Source organism: Paramecium tetraurelia (genome assembly GCF_000141845.1).
Source record: "Paramecium tetraurelia macronuclear, complete genome".
Classification (NCBI taxonomy): Eukaryota; Ciliophora; class Oligohymenophorea; order Peniculida; family Parameciidae; genus Paramecium; species Paramecium tetraurelia.
In genome coordinates this window covers 547,689-574,267 of record NC_006058.1, presented here as the reverse complement: position 1 = coordinate 574,267, position 26,579 = coordinate 547,689, and the positions used below count along the sequence as shown (strand labels likewise).

The 26,579-nt window shown below is 26.5% G+C and overlaps 15 protein-coding genes across 15 annotated transcripts; 8 read left to right on the top strand and 7 right to left on the bottom strand. All coding sequences in view use genetic code 6, as the record gives it.

The window, feature by feature from the left end:
* Positions 1-55: 55 nt before the first annotated feature.
* PTMB.262 (Transcription factor, Tudor domain) lies at positions 56-2,667 on the bottom strand. The annotated part of the gene is made up of 5 exons (XM_001347051.1): positions 56-215; positions 242-663; positions 692-1,931; positions 1,954-2,191; positions 2,214-2,667. 5 exons carry the CDS (start codon positions 2,665-2,667, stop codon positions 56-58), a joined length of 2,514 nt encoding a protein of 837 aa, XP_001347087.1.
* Positions 2,668-4,883: 2,216 nt separating this feature from the next.
* Positions 4,884-5,588, top strand: PTMB.261c (hypothetical protein). The annotated part of the gene is made up of 2 exons (XM_001347050.1): positions 4,884-5,446; positions 5,474-5,588. 2 exons carry the CDS (start codon positions 4,884-4,886, stop codon positions 5,586-5,588), a joined length of 678 nt encoding a protein of 225 aa, XP_001347086.1.
* Positions 5,589-6,620: 1,032 nt separating this feature from the next.
* PTMB.260c (hypothetical protein) lies at positions 6,621-7,250 on the top strand. Its single annotated transcript, XM_001347049.1, has 1 exon — positions 6,621-7,250. One exon carries the CDS (start codon positions 6,621-6,623, stop codon positions 7,248-7,250), a length of 630 nt encoding a protein of 209 aa, XP_001347085.1.
* A 751-nt stretch (positions 7,251-8,001) lies between these two features.
* Positions 8,002-10,591, bottom strand: PTMB.259 (WD-40 repeat protein). The annotated part of the gene is made up of 4 exons (XM_001347048.1): positions 8,002-8,154; positions 8,181-9,023; positions 9,049-9,309; positions 9,335-10,591. 4 exons carry the CDS (start codon positions 10,589-10,591, stop codon positions 8,002-8,004), a joined length of 2,514 nt encoding a protein of 837 aa, XP_001347084.1.
* Positions 10,592-10,944: 353 nt separating this feature from the next.
* PTMB.258 (hypothetical protein) lies at positions 10,945-11,937 on the bottom strand. Its single annotated transcript, XM_001347047.1, has 1 exon — positions 10,945-11,937. The coding sequence occupies one exon, from the start codon at positions 11,935-11,937 to the stop codon at positions 10,945-10,947; it is 993 nt and encodes a 330-aa protein (XP_001347083.1).
* Positions 11,938-12,284: 347 nt separating this feature from the next.
* PTMB.257 (T-complex protein 1, zeta subunit) lies at positions 12,285-13,981 on the bottom strand. The annotated part of the gene is made up of 5 exons (XM_001347046.1): positions 12,285-12,326; positions 12,352-12,864; positions 12,889-13,206; positions 13,230-13,458; positions 13,485-13,981. The coding sequence occupies 5 exons, from the start codon at positions 13,979-13,981 to the stop codon at positions 12,285-12,287; spliced, it is 1,599 nt and encodes a 532-aa protein (XP_001347082.1).
* Positions 13,982-14,311: 330 nt separating this feature from the next.
* Positions 14,312-15,156, top strand: PTMB.256c (NADH-ubiquinone oxidoreductase 24 kDa subunit). The annotated part of the gene is made up of 3 exons (XM_001347045.1): positions 14,312-14,563; positions 14,589-14,894; positions 14,923-15,156. 3 exons carry the CDS (start codon positions 14,312-14,314, stop codon positions 15,154-15,156), a joined length of 792 nt encoding a protein of 263 aa, XP_001347081.1.
* A 507-nt stretch (positions 15,157-15,663) lies between these two features.
* Positions 15,664-16,854, top strand: PTMB.255c (Trichocyst matrix protein). Its single annotated transcript, XM_001347044.1, has 5 exons — positions 15,664-15,807; positions 15,834-16,018; positions 16,043-16,577; positions 16,604-16,759; positions 16,783-16,854. The coding sequence occupies 5 exons, from the start codon at positions 15,664-15,666 to the stop codon at positions 16,852-16,854; spliced, it is 1,092 nt and encodes a 363-aa protein (XP_001347080.1).
* A 67-nt stretch (positions 16,855-16,921) lies between these two features.
* On the top strand, positions 16,922-18,099 carry PTMB.254c (Trichocyst matrix protein). Its single annotated transcript, XM_001347043.1, has 4 exons — positions 16,922-17,020; positions 17,047-17,817; positions 17,844-17,968; positions 17,997-18,099. The coding sequence occupies 4 exons, from the start codon at positions 16,922-16,924 to the stop codon at positions 18,097-18,099; spliced, it is 1,098 nt and encodes a 365-aa protein (XP_001347079.1).
* Positions 18,100-18,330: 231 nt separating this feature from the next.
* On the bottom strand, positions 18,331-19,389 carry PTMB.253 (RAS-related GTP-binding protein). Its single annotated transcript, XM_001347042.1, has 5 exons — positions 18,331-18,393; positions 18,422-18,627; positions 18,652-18,904; positions 18,927-19,160; positions 19,186-19,389. 5 exons carry the CDS (start codon positions 19,387-19,389, stop codon positions 18,331-18,333), a joined length of 960 nt encoding a protein of 319 aa, XP_001347078.1.
* Positions 19,390-19,976: 587 nt separating this feature from the next.
* On the top strand, positions 19,977-20,329 carry PTMB.252c (hypothetical protein). Its single annotated transcript, XM_001347041.1, has 3 exons — positions 19,977-20,052; positions 20,077-20,273; positions 20,300-20,329. The coding sequence occupies 3 exons, from the start codon at positions 19,977-19,979 to the stop codon at positions 20,327-20,329; spliced, it is 303 nt and encodes a 100-aa protein (XP_001347077.1).
* A 52-nt stretch (positions 20,330-20,381) lies between these two features.
* Positions 20,382-21,461, top strand: PTMB.251c (hypothetical protein). Its single annotated transcript, XM_001347040.1, has 4 exons — positions 20,382-20,662; positions 20,685-20,868; positions 20,891-21,001; positions 21,027-21,461. The coding sequence occupies 4 exons, from the start codon at positions 20,382-20,384 to the stop codon at positions 21,459-21,461; spliced, it is 1,011 nt and encodes a 336-aa protein (XP_001347076.1).
* A 46-nt stretch (positions 21,462-21,507) lies between these two features.
* PTMB.250 (hypothetical protein) lies at positions 21,508-23,389 on the bottom strand. Its single annotated transcript, XM_001347039.1, has 3 exons — positions 21,508-21,654; positions 21,676-22,026; positions 22,052-23,389. The coding sequence occupies 3 exons, from the start codon at positions 23,387-23,389 to the stop codon at positions 21,508-21,510; spliced, it is 1,836 nt and encodes a 611-aa protein (XP_001347075.1).
* Positions 23,390-23,423: 34 nt separating this feature from the next.
* On the bottom strand, positions 23,424-24,867 carry PTMB.249 (Citrate synthase, mitochondrial precursor). Its single annotated transcript, XM_001347038.1, has 4 exons — positions 23,424-23,882; positions 23,909-24,187; positions 24,214-24,615; positions 24,640-24,867. The coding sequence occupies 4 exons, from the start codon at positions 24,865-24,867 to the stop codon at positions 23,424-23,426; spliced, it is 1,368 nt and encodes a 455-aa protein (XP_001347074.1).
* Positions 24,868-25,764: 897 nt separating this feature from the next.
* PTMB.248c (Adenylate kinase) lies at positions 25,765-26,579 on the top strand. The annotated part of the gene is made up of 4 exons (XM_001347037.1): positions 25,765-25,888; positions 25,916-26,102; positions 26,126-26,467; positions 26,495-26,579. The coding sequence occupies 4 exons, from the start codon at positions 25,765-25,767 to the stop codon at positions 26,577-26,579; spliced, it is 738 nt and encodes a 245-aa protein (XP_001347073.1).

Here is a 26,579-nt window from a genome sequence, read left to right as displayed (position 1 = left end):
CTTTATGTATATGATATTATAAATATGTAAATTGGACAATATTAATGAAATCAATTCATGAATCGTAATAATCATATTCATCTTCAAATTGTTTTTCATCTTCTAAACAATCATCAAATCCCCAAATACCAATTCCATTTGCTTTTGCCTCTACCTCAAAGTTTTTGAACTCTTTCAGAGGATTATACAAAACTCTATTATCTATTCTTCCTAGTCTAGTTAATTTAGATATAAATTATACCCTTATTCTAATGCAATTTTGTTAATAGTGAATTATAATTCATCTGGTTTAGATTAGGGTTAAAGAGTTATAAATTATCTATTTGTTGATTTCTCTGTATAAGCAACTTTAGAATCAAATTATTTATCAAGTAGTAATTCCCTAAATTAATCAGATGCCTCTTCTGCATATTCATGTGATGATGGAGGAACTCTCAAGTAAGCTAAAGAACACAATTTAGCCTATTAAGGTATGTTAGTAAATTAAGCTGGTAATACACCCATATCTTAGTAGTTGACCTCATCATTATTGCCGTAATCTATAAATTTGACAAGGAATTTATCATTCTTAAATGCTTATAATACTTATGCTCTGTAAATTCTGTTGTCTTCGCTAAATGTTGCTAAACATAAGGTTCCTTTCTTCACTGGTTTCTTGAGAGGCTAAATACAAATAAGACAATATCATTACAATCAATGCTGCCTTTTCAATTTGAACTTCCAAATCCTCAAATTCAGGATTATTTTCTTTTCTAATATAAAACTCTTTGCAATCATTAACAGCAGTTACTACCACTTATTAGATTTGTTGATTTTCATTTTTCTATATGTTTCCCTAATTACTTATTTATTTTTTCAAAGTTTGTTTATTTTATGAAAAGTCGATTATAAATTAAGCATAGGATTCATTCCAAAACCCTTTCTTCTGTTTTTCTGCCTCTTTCTATGCCTCTTCATATTTGCTATAAAACTCAGTATTATTTTTGATAAATGTTAAACCTTCCCTAAGTAATTGTAAAGTGAAATCAGTGTCTCTATTGTTTTTCTTTTCATAAATCTTTCCATAAAACATATTTTCCAAAATATTAAAACTTTCAAATTCAATCCAAGTATTTCTTTACATTAAAATATTATAACTAAACTATTGCCTTTACTCTTAATATTTGGTAACATTAGGAAAACTGGCAGCAAATTCTGATAGTTTTGCTATTCCTTATATAGTAAAGTTAACCATTGAATGATACTTTAAGAGAGTTATGATAAATGACCCATTAGGCAATATTTTATCAACCAATGCTTCTATTTGAAAATCTTCCTTGCTTGCAATACCAGTAGTCACAGATGATTATTTTTAAGTTTATTTGTCCCTTTAAATACTAGACCAAATTATTTCATTTACACTCTTTCCTTGTTTCTAATCTGTTTAATCTTCAATTCTCCAATTCAGTTCTGGACTATATTGTCCTATTTTCCTCTATTTAGCTAATAGATTCATTTATTAAAATTGCTGAAATTTAAACTTTGATAACTAAGGATGATTCTCCTTAGGTGTTGCCCATCCATTGGCAATAAGTTCTTCTTCAATATCTAAATTATTATCACACAATTGTATAGTTTGCAATGGCATATTGTCTCCTACCTCCAGAATATGAACTTGCTTTCCTATTAATATTTTTCTAGCAAATTCCTTTGCTTCTAATCCTTCGATGAAAATTCTATCTAATTTAATTGTCAATATCCCTTTATCTGTTTTCACTAAGTATTAATTAGCTTCAATAATTTCAACAATTTATCCTGTCCTTTATGAACTAACTGAATTCAGCATTCTTCTATCCAATTCTCCGTTCTTCCAAAGTCCTAAATTGTTTTTTTTAGCCTCCTCTTAGTTTTAGAACAATAATTGAAAAGAATTTTGCGGTAAATTCAATTTGCTATAATTACTTAAATGTTTACCCCCAGTCAGTAATAAATGCAAATCCACTTGAAATTAATGAAGAATAGAATTCATTTCCTAATTCAGAATCTTTTTAGCTAGTAGGATACAAGTCAGCTTTTAAAATTGGGAAATGAATAAAATTCCTTTAATGATTTACTGTCAAAATTTAAGTTCCTTTGAAAGTTATACTAAATTCTCTATTAAGCCAATCCTTCTACATTAATTTAGAGTAACCTTAGTCTTAAATTGCAAATTCTTTTTAAATTACAATGATTACCATCAATATAAATTGCATTAGGTATTAAACTTATTAATGTATCTTTATTATAAAGGAAATTTAAAATATTTCCTTCGAAGGAAACCAAGATTGCATCAATAGATTTATTTCTATGCTATTTAATGAAATCTAAAACTGGTTGGGTTTATTTTGCTTCTTCATTTTAAACCCCAATCAGTTTTAAATGAATTTCTGTTTCATCTTTAATCTCTTAAATTAAGTCTGATCCATTTATTTGTATTTAGTTAGTTTTGGTCATGTATTATGCGTCTTTATTAACATATTGCAATTATTAAAAATAGATTTCAAGAGCTTTTTGATTAACATTTAATTTGCTCCTTGTTAAAAAATTTGGAATTCCATTCCCAACAATAATAGTCTTTTATTATTAAGATTAAATCAAAAACTAATTGGGGGAAATCAAGGATAGTATTTTGCATGGTTGGAAAGACATCTGAAATATTAATTAATAAAAATTCTTTAATTATATTTTTGTTCTGAAACATGAAATAAAATTTTATTCTTATAAAAATATTGATGAAGTTAGACTCATTAGATGTCATAAATAATTTACATTTTTAATTTCATAACTTCCTTCACCATTCTTTAGATTTTAATTTCACCTTTCTTTGACTCTTTATCTTTATCCATATTTCCAAAGTTTCTTTTTGAGTTTCATCTATATTATATTTGGTTCTCAAGATTTATATTCATTATAATCTAATAAATCCCTATAGATTTAAGAAAATCAGAAATAAACACACTGAAAACCAAAAACTTGCCCATTACCAACACCATATATAATATTGATTTTATTTGAAATTAGAAAGAATCTTTGGATTACCAAGTATGCTATCCTTAAATTTTCAATCATCTAACCCTATGGATATTTTAGTTGAGAACAATCTTTATTAAAAATATATCTATCTTTCGATAGTAAAATAATGTGAGCTCTTTCTATTAAAACTATAATTGTAAACTTAAGTATTGATATTTTATTTATGTATTAGAAATATTCTCAATTTTTACCTATTCTTATCATATAATAATAAGGCAATTTAACATGGTGAAAATTATCATAAAAAAATTATCTTTTTGCTTCAATGAATAAATAAAATATTAGCAAAAATTATTTACACTACTTTGGAATCTAGTTTTTTGTAGTATAATATTTCTTATCTTACACACTAATTACTCTTATAAATTCTCTAATAATTCAAGAGTTTTATGAACCTTTAGATTCATAGGAAAAAATAGGAGCAAATTCTTCTTAATGAAACAGTAATAGGTATCTACTTATTTCTTAAAAATTATTCTTTTATATTCTTTTAATCCAATTAATAATTAGTACAATAAACCAAAAAATTTTTTGAATAATTACATTAACAGAATTAACTAAATCATTTGAATTTCTCATGATATATGAACACTTTCATCTAGTGAATTGTGAGAGATGGCTTTTTAAATTTAAAAATGATGATTATGTAAATTATAATCAATCATTCCACATTAAAATTTGATATAATTATCGATTTGTTTGGAAATGGTCGAAGCTATTGGGTTTTATCTGAACTGATAATCCTTTTTCTGAATTATTTATTTGATGATCGGTTTAGCTAATGTGACAATAAATTCACTGATTTATATTATTAAATCAATGCAAATTCATTGAGACTTATTAGATTAAAACTGTTATCGATTTAAGGTGTGCTATTTCTCTTAAGACTAATTGAACTTATTGGCCTTGAAATAGAAAACTTTTTCGATTTTAACTATTCAATAGAATGAATAGTTGATCCCTCGTTCTCCTTTTTTCCAATAAATAATTCACTCTTATTATTGAGTGTTTTTCTTCTATTGTTTATTTGTTAGTAATATTCGTAGTAAAACCTTTTCATTTATTTATTTAATTTTCAATAAATACATTTTGATAAACTGGTAATGCTCTCAACAATATATAATAAATATCTTATTATTTACACACTTTTGAGTATCTGAAAATAATTTAATATGAAAATTTTTTGATAATAAATAAGTTGATTTGAGCATTGCATATTATTATTTATAGATTCCATATTTGAAAAAAGTCTTAGAATAATAAATATTGTTTAATTTCAACATATAATACCTTATAAACCACTAAAAATAATTTAAATTAGTAAAAATTAAAACCTTAAATATTTTCCCACAACAAGCAAACAAAAAAAATAATTAGAAACCGAGAAAATAAGTAAATGAAAAAATATAATTAAAAAAATGCTGAACTATTAGATAGGGCTCATAAACATAAAAAATCACAATTAATAATCATCACTTATTAATTTTATGCATTCTAAGTCAGATTGCATCAGATATTTATTAAATGAGATGCGTAGAAGTTATAATGTTTATTTAATTTCTATATAACTTCTAATTTTAAACAAACATTTGGTTTTAAATAGAAACTTTGTTCTCTTTATGATCTATTTTTACTCATTTTCTGACAGTTTATACTTAATTTAATATATTAAGGTTTCATTTTCTAGATCAGATCTTTAGAAACCACTTAAATAAATATATAAGGATTGAGTACTGAAATATACTTGGATAATTAACACAAAAAAATCTAGTACTTTTGATTAATTAAATCTTCTTTTTAATCTAACATCAAAACTAGAGTCTCTAAAACTAATGAACTTTAACCTCCCTTGCTTTATTCCTTCATACCCTCATTAATAAACAGCTTTTGTTTATGTCCCACTCTTTTAATCTTCACCTTAATTCAATTACTATGTCCAGCTTTAACCATTTTAAACATTTGTGCCCTAAAATGAATTAATATAATAGCTTCCCCAAGTTGAAATTCCAGAGCTCAACTAAACAAGAGTAGAATAACCACAACAAAAGGAAACAGAAATTTCTTCATCTACTCCACATTAATCGGCTATAATTGATGCCAAGACTGCATAAGATAAGCCAATATAAATATAGGAAAAAAAATCAAAATCATCAAATCACTTAAACAACTAAGTTTAATTTGAAAAAGAGTCAAAGAATATACAAAAGAATTACGCTAAAGCCATTGCTGGCTTTGTTTATAAAAATAAATCATTAGCTTCAAAAATCTTAGGCAATTAAGAAGTCGATGAGTTTATTTAATTAATAAAGCTAATAAAAAACTAGATCTAAAATGTTAGTCATATTTCTCAATATACAAACAATTAAGATTTTATTAAGGCTTTTAGAATTTTAGGGTATTATTATTTGTAAATTATTTTTAGAAACTATTTCCTAAGAACAAAAAGTAATTCTTATATATTCAACTCAAGAATATTAAAAAAGAATAGCCATCTTAGACACAAAAAATTGATCCACCATAGTCTTCTAAGATGTTGAAATTCAATAAATAATATTCATAAATAATAATATTTCATTTATAATTATTAAATATTATTCTGGTACTTTAAGGAATTTACTTAAGTTAAATTAGTTCACGAATTGAGATTCAAATATAATTTGACAATCCTAAAATACTTTTTTTTACATTTTCTACTGCATTAATAAAATTATTATATTTTTCATACTAATCTTGAATACCTTATAATGAATTCTTTAAATGATGTCTCTGAATGATACTGATATTTTTGTAGACCTATTAATATTATTGTATTTATTTGAGTTTTAAAATTTTACAATAAATTTTGGAATAACATAAAAAACCAAAGAAAGAAATTTTAATATTTTCTTTAAGTCCTCTAGAAATGAGGCATAAATTCAGATAACCACCAAAAGTAATACAAAAGGGTCAGCGGCTTTGCTTAATAATTTTTAAGAATATACTATGACAAAAGTCTAATAATATGTTTCTGTTACGTACACCTTGTTTAAAAAAATACTAATGGATGTTTAGATGTTGAAATAAATAATCAGAGAAGAATTATTAGATAATAACAAGTTATTTAACTGAATATAATAAACAATTCAATTATGGAAGAGGACATTACATATATTTATTATAATGATTTTCCAGAAAGAATATAATCAAGCTGATCAGTAGATTAAGTGTAACTCATTATTCACATTCATACAAATGTTGATTTTTGTTAAGGAATAATTGAAGAAAGTGGTTCTAAAAAGTAATTTTACTAAATTTAGTTTTCATTAAAAACCGAAAATCTAGTAATTCAAAATTAAATTCAGTGAAAGGAAAATACTGCTAAGGTAGTAGAACCTACCTCACTTCTACTTAAAAAATCAATATAAATCATATTTTTAATGAATTTTTGGAAAATAATCAAAAAATCATTATGATATTCAAAATTTTAATGAAATAAACAGAATTTTTTGAAAATTTTAATTGAACGAATAAACCGAAATCAATTGTTTATAAATTAACATATGAATCGATGTTAATATTTATTAAATCTAATGTGGAATCAATAATTTTTACCTGCTTATAATCTTTATGCATAACCTTAATAACCTCTTTTTTATCCTCTATACTTCATTCCTGTGCTTACTGGGAATTAAGGATAGCCTGATGGAAATTTAAGTAATTCTTTGACAACCTAACTAACCTCATAAACTCCTTAAATTACTTCACTAGAAGCACCTTTATAACCTTCTTGTTCACTTTTGAATGAAAAATAAATTTAAGAATCTGTGGAGAGCATCGATTCAGTGGTAATGAAAAAAAAATCTAAAAATATATTACAATCAAACAGTCTTTCATAAAAATCTACAAATATTTAAAAAAATTATGCCAAAGCTATTGTCCAATACATTTTAAGACAAAGGATTGAAGTCTTAAAATATTTGGGCGAAAAGCAAGGCATAGAATTTCTAAAATTGCTCACGTAATTAAAAAATAACATAAAAAATGTTAAACATTTAATTAAGTATACCAATGACGATAAATAATAAAAATTATTTAGAATCCTATCAAATAGGTTTCTAAAGAAAGAAGCTATAGGATATGTGTATAATTCGAATATCAAATCAACAAGTCAACATATATTGTATAGACATCTAATATAACTTAATTTATAAAAGTGTTGAGTCAAATATGAAATACAACCTGATTCTTATTTAATCATACGCATAATATATTATTTTTCAAATCTATTCAACCATCAAAATTCCTATCGAATATTTTTTAATTTTTCCAATATTATTCAAAAAAAATATGTTTGTTTGGTATATTTCTGATTATTGTAACTAAATATCTTAAATGGGGGATTACTAACTGTAATTTTGAATATATCTGATCGGTTTTACTAATTAATGGGCAAATATTTTATGCTTTCAAACAAAAAATATATATAGTTACTTAGATCTATATAATTTAGATAATTCCTCTTATGTAGTATCATTTGATCAATAACAACAAAAAACACTTAATCAAAATGAATTTTATTAGATGAGATTATCAAATATTAAAATATATAAGTCTAATTGTATTTAATTATTAAATAAATGATATAAATATACTTATACTGTGATAAGGAAATGAATTTTATTTTGAGAGAGCAATTCTATTATTATGATTAAAATTGATTGTTTAAAATTATTTTAATATATATTAAAAAATAAAGGGATTTGAAGATCAAAAATTTCAAGAGAAATTGAATGAAAATTTAATGTTTCAACTTTTTTTCCTTTATCTCTCAATGTTTTAGTGGTACTTCAATAAACTCTATATAAGATATGATATATAGAGGAGCAGATTGATCAAATAATAAACTAATATATAATTAAATAGAGATATGGAATAATATTTTGTTTAAATTTAAATACTCTAAATTAAAAATCAAATTATAGTTTTAGAATAATCAATAACGCACTCAATATAGGATCTTGTATCATCTAACTTATCCCATTATGATTCTAAGATCTATATTATCTTCAACAAGGTTTGTTTTAACTCTTCGTCCAATGATAAATCGATATCTTCTCTAGCTACCTAATATGTTTGCAGTATTAAATTACTTCTATAAATCTCATCAAGTATGTGACTTTTAGATCTAAATCAGTTGTAGTTTGAAGACTTTCTTCAAATATTCTAAAAATCTTAATTTAATTCTGTGGTTTACCCATCAATATACTTCTTAATTCATAATCATATGAAGAAGGACTTAAAGTTTTGATTAAATTAATTAATTTAACATCCTCTTACTCGACTAAAACTTCAAATTCCGATTTCAATTCAGCTAAATAATGATCTTTCTTTTATTTTAAAATTTTAGTTTTTTCCTTTACTTATTCCTTAATTTCATTTAACATATTCTATTTTTCAACATCAGTATTTCTGAAATCCAAAAAGAATGGCATTTTTACATCAGCATCAGCAAGCTTGACTCTATTTCTTTCCCTAATTTAATCAATGTTTTGTATAGGAACCCATCTTCCTTCTTCTAAAGTTGTGAAACTAATAAATTCTTTATTATTAGATGAGTCGTTAATTAGCAATTTCTCTTTGGAATCTTTTTCTTCTTCCATCTTTTAAGCCAATTTAATCTGATTACCATATAAAATTGATCTATAATCCTTTGATTTTATAGAGAGGTCAGAATGAAAATTAATATGACATTTTAATTTTGCCTTTGCAATTTGTTAAGGATTATTTAGGTTACTCATCCAAACATTGACTTGTCTTGAATTGAGAAATACTCCTATTAATTGATTTTCTGAAACGTCTATTGAAATGAGAGCCTTGTTGATAGAAATTTCTTAGACTAAATTTCCGTAAATTAAATTCCAAATCTTAATCTTCTTATCAAGAGATGTTGATATGAAATGTTAATTATTTATAGTCATAGCCATATCCAAAATCTATTGATAATATATATTAATCTACTTTTTCATTATGACCTTCAAATGATCGAATAATTTTCATGGCTGAATAATCAATTGCTAAAATTTTATGATTTTGCAAGGATAAAACAGCAATTTAAGTTGATTGTGATCCAATAATCTTTGTAACGTTTGATTCAATCATTAAGGTTTTTAAGTTTTAACCAGAGACAAAATCCAATTACTCAATTTAACCCTCTTCAGCAACAATCAAGAATATATTAGATGGATCTATGTACATTTACAAGAAATTTGATTATAAATTCTACAATTTAAAACAATAAATTTACATATGACATCTAATAAAATCCACTCTGCATTATGAACTTATGAATCTTATTAAGGTTTGCAATAAATCCATAGTTTCCACATTTAGAAACAAAGGTTTGTAATATCCTTTCGTGACTAGTTAGTCCATTCACTTTTGTGGTTAGTTTTTTTTAATAGGTATTCCAAAATTCAACATAATTTGAACTATTTGTTGTCAACATATTAGCCCAATCATTTTCTCTCAAAGTAGAAAAAGAAAAATTCCTTATTTATCCTTATTTTATAGCTGTAAGGTTTTGGTTTACAATTGATTAGTAGAGTATCTCATCTTTTGTTATTGCAACATAATTAATTTATGGTTCTCCCAATTATCCATAAAAATGGCATTATTCAATATTTTATTTGACACCTTGCCTTTCCCTTATTAACTACATCATTTTATGTTCTTCGATTGTATATTGTTGAATACTATTTCCTTATTAGGAACCTATCACTAAATTATTATTTGCCAAAAACAAAACCCAATCAATTAAGTGTTCGTGCTTAAATGTATATATTAGTTCTTGTGAGTTTAGATTGTATAAAATTAAGGATTTGTCTTAGACAACACTCATAATGGGAATACTTCCAGATTTATTGAATTGAATATCTTTGATTTGGGACAATCCCAATTCATATTGAGTAATGACTTCATATGTCATTAAGTTGAAAAATATAATTTCACTTGGATTTTGAGTGGCAATGGCCACTATATCTAATGCTTATGTTTCCTTAATTAAATGAATTGTTTATTCTTATTTATTGAAAATGGATTATTAAAATATTGTTGTTACGATGCTGAGAGAAACTATGTTAATTATTTTGATGTATTGGGAGGTGTACAAAAGAATTTTATTTAAATATGTGGGAATGTGAAGAATACCTTTAATACCTTAAAAGCTCATCACATTATCATTTATATGTAATTTATGTTTTGTGGCTATTATCTTGATTGGGTGAAATACTAAAATTTATTCAATTTTGTCATCGTATTCCTTTTCATCTATTACATTTCTTTTAATTGTATAAACTTTCTTTCCACATCCTACATACATGAATTCATTCTAGCAATACATTGCTCTTATTTTTTAATTAAAAATGATGCCGTCTAATATATATTTCAAATCAGGAATAGAGTAGATACGATAATTGTATTTGTTTGCTACTATCAAATTCTGATTCATAATTGGTTTAATGCTTGAGAGATCTAAACCACTAAATTTTTCAGGAATAATCATTTAATTAATTTTTAATTTATAAACAATTCTTTACATAATTTTAACTAAAATTTATATAATATTAAACACCCTCATTAAAAATGTAGATAAACAACTATTTTCATATGAAATCCTCTATTTATAAATTTATCATATGGAAATGTTTATTCATCCACTCTACCCTTATTTTCTTAATTGAGTTTATTTATATATCAAAAATACATTACAAAGGTTTTTATAATAATTTTGGAATAAATAAATAAAATCTGCAAATGCTTTTAGATGATGAAAGTGCAATGATGGCCAATCTGATTGTTTTTAAATTGTAATAATATGAAAATAATTATACTAAATATTTTAAATATTTTAGTCAGTCATAATTATCGATATTTACATCTCTTTTGATACTCGACCTCATTTGTGTCTTCATTAATATTTATTGACCTTCTATTGAAATAATCTAAACAGTTTTCATCTATTTGATTCTGATTCATCCACCTCTGTTCAACATCGTAAAAATAGTAAAGGTATTCAGAATAAGAATTGTCATCTTAATCGAAAATATGGAAGTTTTAAGAATACAATCTGGCAGGAAACTTTTGACCTTGATAATTAACTATAGTCAGTTCTCCAAATGCTTAAGAAGCATTGCTTTTAAATATTTAAGCCAATGTTTAAGACCATTTATAATTCCCATCGCCAGTAAAAGAATAGGGAATCATTCCTGTCTTAAACACGTAATCCTTAAGCATTTCTTCATTAACTCCTACCATTTAGAGATAGGCATCATTCATTATTCTTGCTGACGTGGTGACAATTCCATTTTAATTCTTTTGTATATATAATGTAAATGGAACTTGGATGCTCCTCTCAAATTCTATAAGTTTTGATTCCGTTACTACATTGTATTTCGAAATATCTGTATTTTTGTTATGAAATTATTCGAAACTCTCAAACAATTGCTCTTCCTCTTTCATTAATATTTCCTTAATTTTCTCAAGAGATGTAAACTCCCTTTGAATTGGTTCTAAGTTAAAAATGTGATAGTTATTTTATTTGTTGTACCTAGCTACTTTGTAATTGTAGGAATGAGGATCAATATTCAAAAATCCTAGCTATTGTTCAGAATCAACAATAATAGGGAACTATATGTTAGAATTCAATCTGAAGATGATTTTTTCAGGTACATATTGAGGTATATTTTAAGTTATTACTAAAATTTCTTTAAGTAAAGTGACATCTACGTTACTGCCAAATTCAAAGTCTACAGAGTATTGGTTTTTACGCCTCTTTTTTTAAGCTTATTTGGATAACTGCTCACTTTTTTCTTTATTTATAGCTTTTTATATTGTCAGAAAAGATGACATCAGGCAATCTAAAAGTTATAATAATTATTATCTTTTCAAAATGTAAAAGAAATCTTATAAATATCAACCAATTATGTAATTAATAATGCTTAAAATTAAAGTATTTTAATTTGTTCGAAAAGTAATAAAAAGGAAGTCTAATCCTATAATTTATTATTGTTAACAAATTATAAAATTTGTTTATTGTCATTAGAGTTTGTTTAAATTTTGGATATTAATTTATTTTAAAACATTTATATCAAAATTCTGCTTACATGAAATGGTTAGAAAATAAGATTCGTCAAATTATAGTGAAAACTCAAGAATGATAAATTGACTATTCATGTATAAATTTAAATATAATTATATCATTATGGTGCACCACCTGCTTGTTTTCCTGCTCTCATAATCTAAATGTATGATAATTAAGTTTACTTCATCAACTAATAATAATTATTAGGCTAATGTTGGTGCAATGTTTAACCAAGATCTTTTGGAACAATAATTGTCGAAAATGCCATCAGCAATTGGAGCTATAAAACCTTATTCATTCACATTCACTCCAACTGGAATCTTATTTTTAATATATTCGTCAATAACTAAAATGAGTGTTTCTTAAACATCATATCCACAATTTTCTGCTAAAGCTTTTGGAATAACTAGTAATGAATCAGCAAATGCTTAGACTCCTAATTTAGCCTTTCCAGCAACAGAATCTTTAAACTTTTAAAGATGAACACTAGTGGCAATTTCAAAGGCACCAGCTCCAGGAACAACACATTTATCTTCAACTGCATTTTTAACAGCTCTTAATCCATCCCTAATAGCATCCTTGATTTAGGCAATAGTATGTTCATTTGGTCCTCTAATCAAAATTGTGCATGAAGTAGGATTTTATACTCCTTCAATAAAGGTATACTTCTCCTCTCCTAAGGTATATTCTCTTAACTAATTATAAAATAATATGATTACCACTTCACAATATCCAAGATCACTTTCTGACATATCTTCAACTGCATTGACTGAATTACCACCACAGGCCTTTGCAATTCTTTCCATATTTCTCTTTTTTGCTCTTCTGATACCAACAATGCCTTCTTTGGCAAACATCTCTAAACAGACTGGATCAATTCCTTTTTAATTGATAACTGCAAATCCATAACCATTCTTCTCACACACCTTTCTCTTGAAATCAATAATTTATTGACATTTGTCATCTGTCAATTTTCTTTCAGATCTAGCTAATTTCTCTCTGTCCTCAGCTGTATTATAGAAGAATCCACTGTGAACCTATTTATTTATTTTTAATTTACTTCAGTCTTCTCATATTCCAATGAGACATTCAAATTTAAGATGTAACATTTCTTAACAAACTTTGGCATATCTGGATGTCTTGCTCCATGATCCAACACTAATCCTCTAATCAATTCTGTTTCTGCTCCCATCTTATGTTACATATGCATGATCTCAACCATAAATAAATCTATTGGCTTCTCAGGCACTTACACAATTTAAACTGCATCGACCACTATCTCTATTATTCTAAATATTTTCATAAGCTAATATACTAATTTGCAACATCTGGTGTCAATTTGCTATTTAAGGAAGTTCTGGCCACATTTATTAACACAGCTTTATCGATTTACTAATATTTGAAAGAATCTAAATATGATAGGGCCTCCTTTCTTGCGAGTTCATATCCTTCTGTAATTACTCTAGGGTGAATTCCTTCAGCCAATAATCTTTCAGCCTATTTCATTAATGCGCCAATTAACAAAACATTGCTTGTTGTACCATCACCAATAATATCATCCTATGCTGTAGCACTTCTAGCTATCATAGCTGCTGTTGGATGCTGAATTTACATTTCTGACAAAAGGACAGCACCATCTTTTGTAAGTTTTATTTATCCAGCTCCTCCCACAAGCATTTTTAAGGTACCCTTTGGTCCTAAGTTGGATTTCATGACTTCCATTAAACCAGCTGCAGCATTTATGTTCATTGCTAATGCTTGATATTTACGTAGCACTTCAGCTTTAGAATTGACGAATTGCACACTACTCATTTTTAATCAAAAAGAAATTTAATTTTTAAGATTTTTAACAAAACATTTACTATTATCTATTTACATTAGGATTCTTTTATAGCATTAGAATAACTAATATAATATTTATTCATTTTATTTGGTATATCCATTACTTTTATGCAAATAAGGAGAGTTCTAAGTTCAAAATTCCTTAAAATAAGTAATCATAAATGATAATATTATCAATATTTCATTATCATTCTTAATATGTTCTTGATAATCATTCATATTTAGTTTGATTAAAACAATGAAATGTTAATTTTCTACTTAATATATATATAAAAATATATAATATTTATTAATTAAATTATGATATAAAAGTTTGCATAATTAGCATAACTAAAATCTATTCAAAGATTCTCTAGCATATTTGTTGCTCATAGAAATAGAGATGACAATAGTGATTCAGTACCATTTGATTTCACAGATGAAAACTACAAAAAAATCGAAGCCATTTTAACAAAATTCCCATCGAATGAGAAAAAATCAGGCACCATACCTCTACTTATGCTTGCATAAAAATAAAATAATAACTTTTTGAGTTTATCTGCAATGAAGAAGGTTGAATGAGATTTTAATTTACTAGATTGCTAAAATTTTAGAAATCCCTGAAATGGATGTCTTTGAAACAGCATCATTTTATTCTATGTTTAATAGAGAGAGAGTCGGAAAGTTTCATCTTTAAGTCTGTGGTACTACTCCATGCTAATTATGCGGATCTAAGGATATAATTAAAACAATTGAATAAAAATTGAATATTAAAAATGGAGAGACAACTGCTGATGGTTTGTATACACTATAGGAAGTTGAATGCTTAGGAGCATGTGCCAATGCACCAATGATGCAAGTTAATAATGAATGGGTATATGAAGATTTAACACCTGAAAATACTGTATATTACATTATCAATTATTTTATAGTTAAAGCTATTAGAAGATCTTAAGAATGGAACAGATAAAAAAGGACCTTAAAATGGTAGAAAGAATGCTGAAGGTCCTTAAGGAAGAACAACTTTACAAAATATAGCAACCCAATAGGATATAAAATATGAAAGAAATTTTGAAGCAGCAAAAAAAGAATGGTTAGATCAAAAAGAGAAAGAAAGACTTGAGGCTGAGAAAAAGAAGTAAGCAGCTTAATAAGCAAAAAAATGATGTTTATTTATAATAAACAAAAGAGAAGAACAATAATGTTATTTTTAAAGATTCTTACTTGATTAACTCCTCAGAATTACTCACTCCTTTAGTTTTATAATTCTTTAAAGTACAAATATATAAATAGTAAATTGAAATTTGTAGATTAAAATGGATTAAAGAATTGGTTTAGAAATTTAATTTAATTTATATCAACTATAAGATAGAATCTGATTGTTCTAATTCCTTTTTAAAGGAAGTTTGTTTTGTTCAAAAATACTACAAATTCTACAGTTTATTTAAGATTTTATTAAATTATTTCCTGGATAACAGTAAATATTTGAGAATCTAAAATTTTAATTACAATAAATTAAGGCATTCTATTCAATTTAATTTAGACTATGTTTTCATCATTTTGTTTATAATATTAAAGACAAGACCAAAATTTTAGCTCCTCCAGGTTGATTGTATTAGTATTTTGATTGTTATTATAGAAACTTATTTAATATAAAAAAATTAAAAAACGGCATGAAGAGCCTTTTATTATTGTTATTTGTTGGTGTTTTGTGTCAGAACGAAGTCGATACAGTAGAGAAATTGTTGGCTGACTTAAAGGGAGCATCAGCTGTTGAACTTACAGCACTCAATACAGATTACACAGTTTCCAAAAATGTATTGAATGTAATAGACCTTTTTAGCTGAAAGAGAACATCATTTTTAATTTGGGCAAAGCCATTTAAGAATAAAACTTTTTATGCGCAAGTCGAGATAAATCAGTTTCTGATAGAGAATCGGACATTGATAAAACAAATAAATTCATTGCGTATTTGTAAAGAAGACTAGTTGAAAATGCAAAAAGAGTAGAAATCCTTGACAGTAATAGGTAGCTGATACAAATATAATTTAGATGCACTCATTCAACCAACTATATTGAGAGAGTTAAAAATGATAACATGACATTGAGACTTATAATATTTTTGAGAAATTCCCTATAAAACTTGGATAACAATTAATTAAATAGATATGGAGCATACGTAGAGAAATTCTTGACCATGTATAAATCTGCAAAAATGTCAGAACTCGTAGAATTGGCACATGAGTTTGCTGATACAATGTTCATAGATTGGACTTAAGTGACCCCATCCTCCTAAGGAAATATCAATACTGTTAAAGGACAATTGATTGAAATGCTTGATGATATGGAGAGATACATCAGAGAATAAATAAAAAACTCTTAAAATTTAGAAATCACAACTGGAGTCACATTGGCTGACTTTAAAGGAGCAATTGATATTGAGAACGAACAAATCAATTATGACCTATCATCTGAAGAGAAAAATATCATTAAACTCTAAGAACAATTAGTCTAAGCTAGACTAGCTGCAGTAAATTGTAGAGAAAGAGGCGTTGCTATACAACAATAATAATAAAGAGCAATTGAAGTATCTCTAACATAAAATATGGATAGGACTTAAAAATAGAAGAGACCTAATATAATAAAAATAAAGCTAGATTACAAGAAGAACTTAACTTATTCACTGATGTATACAGAATCTATTCTACCTAAGTTGGAACATCTGAAGACAAGTTTAAATAAAGAGTTGATGACTATGTAAATGACAAAGTAATATATTAGTTTTATTTTAGTAAGTACAATCCTATGAGAGATCAGAATATTCATTAAGTGATGCAGTAAGGAAATAAGTCTAACATGAATGATTCATCAATTCAATTTAATAATATATAGATGAATAACACAGTTCAATAATTAATTTATAATATAAATATGAGCTTAATCCGTTTTAATTTATTGCTTTTGACCATAGGGGTATGTTTATCAGCCATGACACCTTAAGCCTCATTATTGATGAAGTCATTCCACTAAGTATGAACAAGTATTGAGTCTTGTAGTTTGGCTAAAGTCCCTATAGTGATTAATTAAAAGAATTGGTACAAATCAAATTGGAGACAGGAGCTTAAGTTGATGAAGTTCTGAAACTAATCCAAGAATTGTTGGATTCATTGAAATCAGATTAAGTTGATGATGATGTTGAACACTCAAGATAAATGACAGTTTTCGATTAAAATATTAGTGAATTGGAAGATGATCTCTCCAAATTAAATACAGATTTGGCAAATGCAAATGTTCTCATTTAAACCTTGGCTGAATTATTGGTCATTTTAAGAGAAACTATTATTACATATGAAAAACAATTGTCTATCCTGAATGAGCAAGAATAATTCATTAGAAATGCCAGGGCTGCTGATGTCAAAGCTTATAATAGAAGAGTTGAATCTGCAAATAAAGTCATTAATGCATTAAATCTCATTATTCAAAAACTAAGCAAAGCTGTTGATGAATAAACTACGGATGAAAATAGATAAGCCATATTAGCTTAAATACACAGTGAATGTCACGAACAATTTGGACCAAATCATCCAATCACAATTTTGGTTAAATTAACAACCAGATTCGATGTTCCAACAGTTTAAAGAATTTTAGAGAAGTTAGAGTAAATTAGAGATGCAGCTACTAAAAGTTTAAATGAAGACATTGCAGCTGAAGAAGTGGCATCAACTAATTTTGATAATTCTATGACCGAAATTGAAACTTTGAGAAAGAGATTATCCACAGATCTTGAAAACTTGAATCAATAATTCAATGACAAATTCAATTAACAAGTAAGAACCTTAAGAAATATTAATAGAAAATTGTCTTGGCTTAAAAAGAATAACTTCTTATTGATATTCCAATTACTGAAGAATTACTTCAATTAACTAAAGAATAAAAGGAATAATATCATTAAGCTTATATTAGCAGATAAACTCAAAGGTATTATTAATCTATGATTAAAATAAAGGCTCGCTGAAATCGATGTTGTCTAAAAAGCCTATAATCTAGTTTTTGACCATGTTGATTCAGTAAAAAAATCAGAAGATCTTACAGCTAAACTTAACAGTTGATTTCTATAATAATAAATAATATTTAACCAACAATTCTATTCATACTTCATTTGTAATGAAATTACTACAGAAGAATCAACATTTCCATAAAATTTAATGGAATTAAAAAATTCAGACTCCATATATTTCAATTAAAAATATAGTCTCTAAATTTAGGTGGTTTAAACTTTAAAATTTATAATTCTGAGGAATTCAAATTATTAATTAATTATAAAATTATTCACATTTACTTCACAGCAGCAACTTCAATTTATCGGTTTCAGAACCATTGATGCTTTTAAATAGTTTCTTAGCCTATTACATAATTATAAACAATATTTACATATTATACATTATGTTAGATTGCAGCAGGATATACTTTTTCGTCAGTAAACAAAAGAAGTATAAACGTATTATCAGTAAACTCTACAATTTGTACATTAAATTTCTATGATTTTACCATTATAGTTTATATGTCAATTTAAGCCATTTTGCAAGAGAGTTTAAACTGCTTAATAATATTAGATATCCTCTCATATTTTAATATATCTAAGATTACACTAACACACATACCTTTCTTCTCATTTACATCTACGAAATCAATAACAAGATAACTTTATTTTTCGAATAATACAACCTCATCACAACTGCATTTAGTGCAAAAGGTTTTCAAACTGTTATGAATTATATCTCTGTCAGGTATTAAGTTCTAAACGATCTGCGACCATGCTTTATATAATGTTTCATCCCATATACAAGTTGCAAATATTTCTTTCACCTCTATATTAAATCCTTCAGAATCTTATATTATTTTTTTGTATTTACGCTGAATAGCATTTTATATTTACCTCGAATACCATTTTTCTGTCGCTTTCCTTAATTTTATCAAACTTATTTATTAAAACAAAAACTTTAGATCCTGGCGAATATTCTGATAAATTAGACAGTGTAGTTTTGTAAGTAATCAATTCAGAATTAAATTATTCTCCCTCTGTCTCAACATCAAATAAATAAACTAGAACTTCAACAGTAGAAAAAATAGTCTCTTTTAAATCAAATAAGTATTTTTTCTATTCCTCTGGCTTAAAGATGTTAAAGTAAATTTACCTAGCCTGGTATATCAAGTAAATCTATATGGAGATTTCCCATAAATCTCACATTAATTTTAGAAACATTTGTAGTGACTCCTATTTATTAAAGCTCTTTTATAGGAGCACAAGCAAAGATAACTTTATGCATAGACGATTTTCCACTCTTCTATTAACCCATGAGCAATAATTTCTTCAACTAATTTTCTGTATTGTTGAACATCAATTCTAAATATTTAATTATTTCTCAATAATATGTCATATAGAATTTATATTGAATTATTCTTTCATAAAATTTTAATTAGAGATTTATTATAGAAGAAATTTAACTCCTCTGATGAAATTCCCAAATACTCAGATAATCTAATTAAAGCGACTCAAAGTATATCTGTTTCACAATGATATCTTAAATTCTATAGACCAATTAAATCCTTTATTTATTATCAATGAGAATTTCATGATATTATATTTTCACATCTTGGTAATCAAGAATTTCAATTGGAATTCAGATTTTCGAGATAGTTATCTTATTAATAATTTTAAGTATTTTGGTAATATTTTGTTTAAACTACATTATTTTAAATTATATATAAAATAAAAAGTTAAAATTGAATTCAATACTTTCATTCTCTTTACATATGTGTCAAATTTACACTTTTGAAAAGTATTATCTTATGGTCAGAGTAGCAAAACTTTCAATAAAAAGAATCCCATAAAATTGATGCAGTTTTGTAATCAAACATAGTAAAAATTTGTTAATTTTATAATTATGTTATTAACATAAATTCGTTTTATAATTATTTATAAAATATGTAATAAACTAATGATGACTAGATTCCATTGAATATACCAAATGAGTAGTATTAATTACCTGAATAACTTGATGGTATAGAAATTATGTTATTCGAAGAATTTGGCTAGCCAGTAATGTTCAAATGCAGTTCTTGCGGAGTTTAGGCAGTTTCTATATTACAGCATAAGCCAGGAACTCACACTTGGTTATGCTGTGTCACTCTGTGCATTTTTGGAGCATTTTTAGCTTTCTTGCCATTTTATTTGAAAGATTGCCAAGATGTTACACATGTCTGTCCGGCTTGCAGTCAACCTGTATTATTATATAGAATATATGATAGAAAGGAGTTAAACAATTTAAGGCATGTTGATGAAATAAGACATATTATTTTACAAAATCATATATATTAAATTTTAAAACCTATGTCCACATATTCATTATATCCTGTGATGCATGAGGCAAATACATTTGAAATATTCTCGATGCTTTTACAGATAGGGCTTGATAGAGCCAACAATACTAAGACGATCTAGCAGAGACTTAACCAAACTGAGCATATCAAAACTCCAACCGATTTCTTATCTTTTGTTAATGTTAATGAGAAATGCTTAACTCAATCACTTAAATAGGAGAAACAAAGAGTGGAATAGGAATTTGCTCTCATTGAAATGCTGGTCCCAAACAAATCGAAAACACATTTGATGTATAAGATTTGAATGATGAAGGTCCTTCTATCATTTATCACTAAAACTAATAACGTAGTGGTTACCTCAATTCCAGGTGAAGGTGAACTTGTCTGGAGAATTTTTAGACATAGCAGAACTTTATGGTTAATTTTTTATTGCATCTGGGATGAACCATCGATTACAATAGATACAGGCGATCAAGAAGAATAATTTGTATGATAAAGTAATAAAGGGGATTAAATTAGATTCCTTTTATGCCTCTCCTTATGAAGTGGTTACACGAATATTGCAGATCACAATTTAACAAATTGTTCTCTTCCCTCTATGGAACTATAACCTAAATGAAATCTAATTATGTACTACTAACGAATATTTAAATAGAAACAAATTGTTAGCAAACCAAAGGAAGAGATTTTTTCACCTAGAGTAAATAAGATGGCAATAAGCAGACCAACCTCTTGTATTATTAACAAAACACGAAGCATTAGTAATTACAGCATTCGTAAAACATCATAAGTGGTCTCTAAACGTAACAATAATTAAGCAGTCTCCAAATTAATTAATTTAATTTCTGATGTTATTGATATTGATCTTACTCATTATGACTAATAAACTCATAAAAAAAAAGAATAAATCTTTAGCACTCTTTGGAGCAAAAATTTTCATGTCAGATCTACACATGAAAAATATCAACAAACTTATGGACTTCAAAAACCATAAATTTCATCCCATTTTTTCAGTACTCAAAATAAAAGACCAGCTAGCTTTTTTAAGCATTCATTTCATATAGACAATAATAATCTTAGTTTATTTTGATGAATAGTTTTGTTTATGTTTTTTCGTATTTTATTTAATATTATAATCATTATTTAAGTTGAGCCCTTAGAATCTGATTTTCCTATAAGACTTAGTCTAATTTATCTTTCCTTTGCTGTTAATCTTAGAAGTATCGTATCTACTCTTTTAGTGTTCCAATTTAATTAGCTTAGATGCCTGCTTCTACTTATAACTTTATTAATCAATATTATACATTCTATCTTTTTTCAATTTCATCTCTACATAGAGCCTAAACATCCTTATATTATTATTGGATGTGATGAATTTCTTATTTTAAGTTATCATTGATTTCTAATAACTTCTCCAGATCTTCCTTCTATGATTAATATTTGATTTATTGATTTTATAACTATTTTATTTCTTCCTCCAACAGATGAATATTTTACTATGATGATATTTATTCACTCTTAAACACCTTACTCATTTTATCCTTTTCTTCTAACATTTCATTGATCAGCATTTTCTTATCCTACAATTAGCTTTTAAGAACTCTGATTTCCATGACTTATTAATCTACTAATTTCTTTATCTAAGATTAATCTTCCTATTTTTAATATTGAAGATTATACTTATTTTTATTTAATATCCTAATACTCTAAATTAATGATTTCTAATTCTTTCTTTTGAATATTAATCTATTCAATCTATGAGGCAATTTATTTTTCTAACTAATTAATTTATTCTTATCTGCTATCCAAAGAATTTTAGAATCTGATCTTCATGTTCTCAAGAATTTATTCTGATTGCTTTTTTTACAAATCAATTTGCTTTGTCAAGAAATCATCTAATTTAATATATTCTAACTGCGCTCTTTCTAATTACTCCCCTAATCTTTTGCATTCTTTTATTAATTATTCCTTAGTCAATTACTCATCAGAAATATTAGGATTTTTTTTCATTTTCTCTAATTGCAATTGATTCTTAATATCTTTCTCTTGATTCAAAAGTTCATTGTTCATTAACTAATACATCTTCATCTCTTCACCTATTCTAGTATTCTCTTTAATCAATTCTTATATTTTAAATTCGTATTGGCTAAATTAATCCTTTAAAGAATCATTGTCCTTAAGTAAAGAGTTAAATTTAATTTAGAGACTTTCAAGTTCAATTTCCTTTTGGTTGACTTGGTCGAAAGCATTCTTCTATATAATGTTCATTTTATTAGAAATTAACATGATTTAATTTCTGAGTTCATGATTATTATCTTCATAACTGCTTAATTAAGAGGATAACTCAACAATCTTCTCCAAAGCTTCTTTATATTATGAATTAATTCTAACAAGTTCTCTGCTAATATCGTATTCTCTTTCTTGACATTATTTGAAATTCTATTGCTATTACTCAAACAAATCTCGAGCATTACTCAATTCAGTTTCTAAATTGTTGATCACATCATCATTTTGATTTCTTCTCAACCCTTCCAAATGTGTAATCAATAGATTATTCTCATCCTATAGCGATTAAAGTTAAAATTTGAGATCCTAAATTTCCTCGTTAATTTATGTTTTTTAATTCAATAGAAAATGCTGCATTTCATTAGTCTTCAAATCTAAGTGCTTCTTTATTACTAAATTGTCATCAATTAATCTCTCAACCATTGTAGTTAATTCAACAATATCATTAGATTATTTGAAACATTCATGTTTTAATAGTTTATTTTCATCTGTGAGTGCAGATAACAAAGGGGATATTTTGGCAGGATCAATCAATAGATTTACATTCTCGAACGAGTATTGTTTCCATTAAGCCAATTTCGTATATGCAGTTATAGGAGCCTTTTATGAACCTAAATAAGCAATGTATTCAGCATATTTTTAATTGGTCTTAAAAACATGTTCGGGTGCTCTGTTTGGATCTTCAATCATGAGTTTCTATAGATATTATGCTGAAGGTCCTTTAGATTGCATTATTTTTATTTTAAATTTAACATACAAAACATTTTCATTTAACAGATTAATTTTCTCCAAACTTTTCTTCAATCCATCTCATAGTAATAGATCCTGGTCTTTCAATTGGTAATCCAAAGGCTCTAGCCCAAACCAAGTTTGCTGTGCATCCAAGGGCTCTTGAGACAGCAAACACGACTGTGTAATATTCAAATTCTTTCAATCCATAATGATTTAATAGAACTCCTGAATGAGCATCAACATTAGGCCATGGATTTTAAATCTTTCCTATTGTCTTGAGAACAGGGGGAATAACATGATAGCATTATTTAACGAGCTCAACAAGTGGATCATTCTTAATCAATCTTTCGGCAAAATTCTTTTAATGAATATATCTAGGATCAGTATATCTTAAGACAGCGTGTCCATATCCTGGTACTACTTTTCCTTCTCTAATGGTATTTAACACGTATTCTTGGATCTTTTCATTTGATACTTTATCTCCTAATTTTTCCTATTTGTATTATGAACTAATTTTACTCTTATTTCAATCAACCATTTAAGAACTTCTTAATTTGCTAAGCCATGAAGAGGACCAGCCAAACCATTAATACCAGCTGAATATGATAAGTATTGATCAGCCAAAGCAGAACCAACTAAATGAGTAGCATGGGCACTCACATTTCCTCCTTCATGATCTGCATGAATGCTTAAGTACATTCTAAATAATTCATATGCATCAAATTAATTGAAACCCATCATATGAGAGTAATTGGCTGCCCAATCTAATGAACTGTCACTGTTAATCAATTCACCATTCTATTTACATATATTATTTAATTTACTTTATATTTATGTCTATAAATTAAAGCTGCAACTCTTGGAAGTTTGGCAACTAAGTCCATAGCATCTTCATAGTAGTATTCCCAATATTATGGTTTAGTGGCTTTTCCGCTTTCATAAGCCTATTAAAATGTTGAATCCTTTTGTAAATATAAGACACTCTGTGACAACATTGTCATTGGATGTAATTATTTTGGAAGACTAGTTATGAATTTCACTGTCTCTTAGTCTAATTCTCCTCTTCTCTTCCATTCCTCTTAAACAAATTTAAATTCTTGATCTGATGGAAAGTCACCTGTCAATAACAACCAAAACAAAGCTTCAGGCAAGGGCTCATTACCATTCTTAGCCTTCTAGAGGTACTCCTAAATCTCTGGAATGTTGTAATCTCTGAATGTGATACCCTATCAAGTAACAATACAAAGTACAGTTTTTGAATCCAACAGTGAAATATCATAAAACAATCCAAACACATTTCTCATTCCTCCTATGGCTTGATCCACAGTCACTTTGCAGATCTCTTTCTATCCATATTGCTTTCTAATGTCCCTTAATATAGCTTATTTAACCGGTATAATCTATCTCAACCTTTCCTTTAGGAGGTTAGATGAATGGAAAGTGCATTTGCTATTGAATGATTTGAATAAATGTTACATTTAATATCAATTTTAAATATTAGCAAATTCTATTTTTAAACCATATCTTATGCTAATATTCTTAAAGTGTGCAATTAATCAACGTATTATTATTTTAAATAAATTAAATCACAATTTATTTATAATCTGTATTATGTAATATAATTAATAAAGCCATTTCTACTAATATATTATTGTATTTAACAAAATAATTAATGTATATTACTACTAATTTTGGATACTAACTAGATGGGATCAGGCTATTAAATAATAATTAAGTGATTAGTGACTAAAAGATCAATAACTACTATTGTCTCGTCTATCTAACTTAAGCTATTTCATTAGATATTCCAAATAATAAGGGATTCCAAACAGGAAACTATAACATTCTATTTAAAAACAATCAATAAGACAATATTTATTTATTATTATATTTTCTTCTATTTATAAACATATTTTCTATTCACTATCTGATTTTCAAAATATCTAAGTACTTTATTAAATGAAACATTAAAAGAATTATCAGTTGTTGTTCTTTTCTGTGTTTATTGACTTAGATTGTATTTAAAATAAGATTGAAGAACCAATTCTTCTAACTGAAACAAAGTTTAGTATGAAGTTGAATATAATCAAATCTATATTTTAATAATGTTTCTTTTATGGATGGAAATCATTTCTTCCTCAGACTCAGATTAGTCTCATCTTAAACAAATATATTGGAAAGATATTCTCAAGCGATGAGGAAGTAAAAGAAAATATAATGGCATAATTTGAACTATTTAATTATAAAATAATGATTAATTAATAAAATGACGAGATATTAAATTTTTAGTATAAATTTTTATAATAATTATTTTAGGATATATATCTTAAAAAGTATTAAAAATTAGCTCTTATTAATTATAATAAAAAAATCAAATGGATACACAAGCCTACTCCAAGATTTCAAATGCTGCTTTAATTTAAGAACTGTATAGGAGATATAGATGTCAAGAGGAAGCATTGAGAAAAAGAATTGTATTGTTAGGAATGCCAGGAGCAGGTATTTAATACAATTAATTCATCTTAGGCAAGGGAACACACTCAGCTAAAATGCTGGCTCGTTTCTGTATGTGCCATTTGTCCACTGGAGATTTATTGAGAGAAGAAGTAAGATCAGGAAGTGAATTCGGGAAGAAACTAAAAGGAATCATGGAGAGAGGAGAATTGATTGAGGATGAAGTTATGTGCAATCTCATCAAATAACAATTAGCCAAGTATGTTACTTTTGTTATGTAAGACCTGCTTGTGCTAATGGTGCCATTTTAGATGGATTCCCTCGTACTATTCCTTAAGCTGAAAAACTTGATTAGATTCTCAAACAAAGTGGATAATCCATTGATTAAGCAATATTTATGAATGTACGAGAATAAGTTGTTGTTGATCGTCTTGGAGGCCGATGGACTCATTTGAATTCAGGAAGGACTTATCATTATAAATTCAACCCTCCCAAGGTTCATGGAGTTGATGATGTTACTGGTGAACCTTTGGTTTAGAGGGAAGATGATAAAGAGGCCACAATCAGAAATAGATTAAATGTGTATTAGAATAAGACATCTCCTATTATTGATTATTACAGAAAGTAACTAAAAATAAATATTAATTTTAGAAAAGGCATTTTATTTGAAGTAAATGCAGAAAGACCTGTAAATGATATCTGGAAGGATATCAAGACCATTGTCAAAACCAAATGA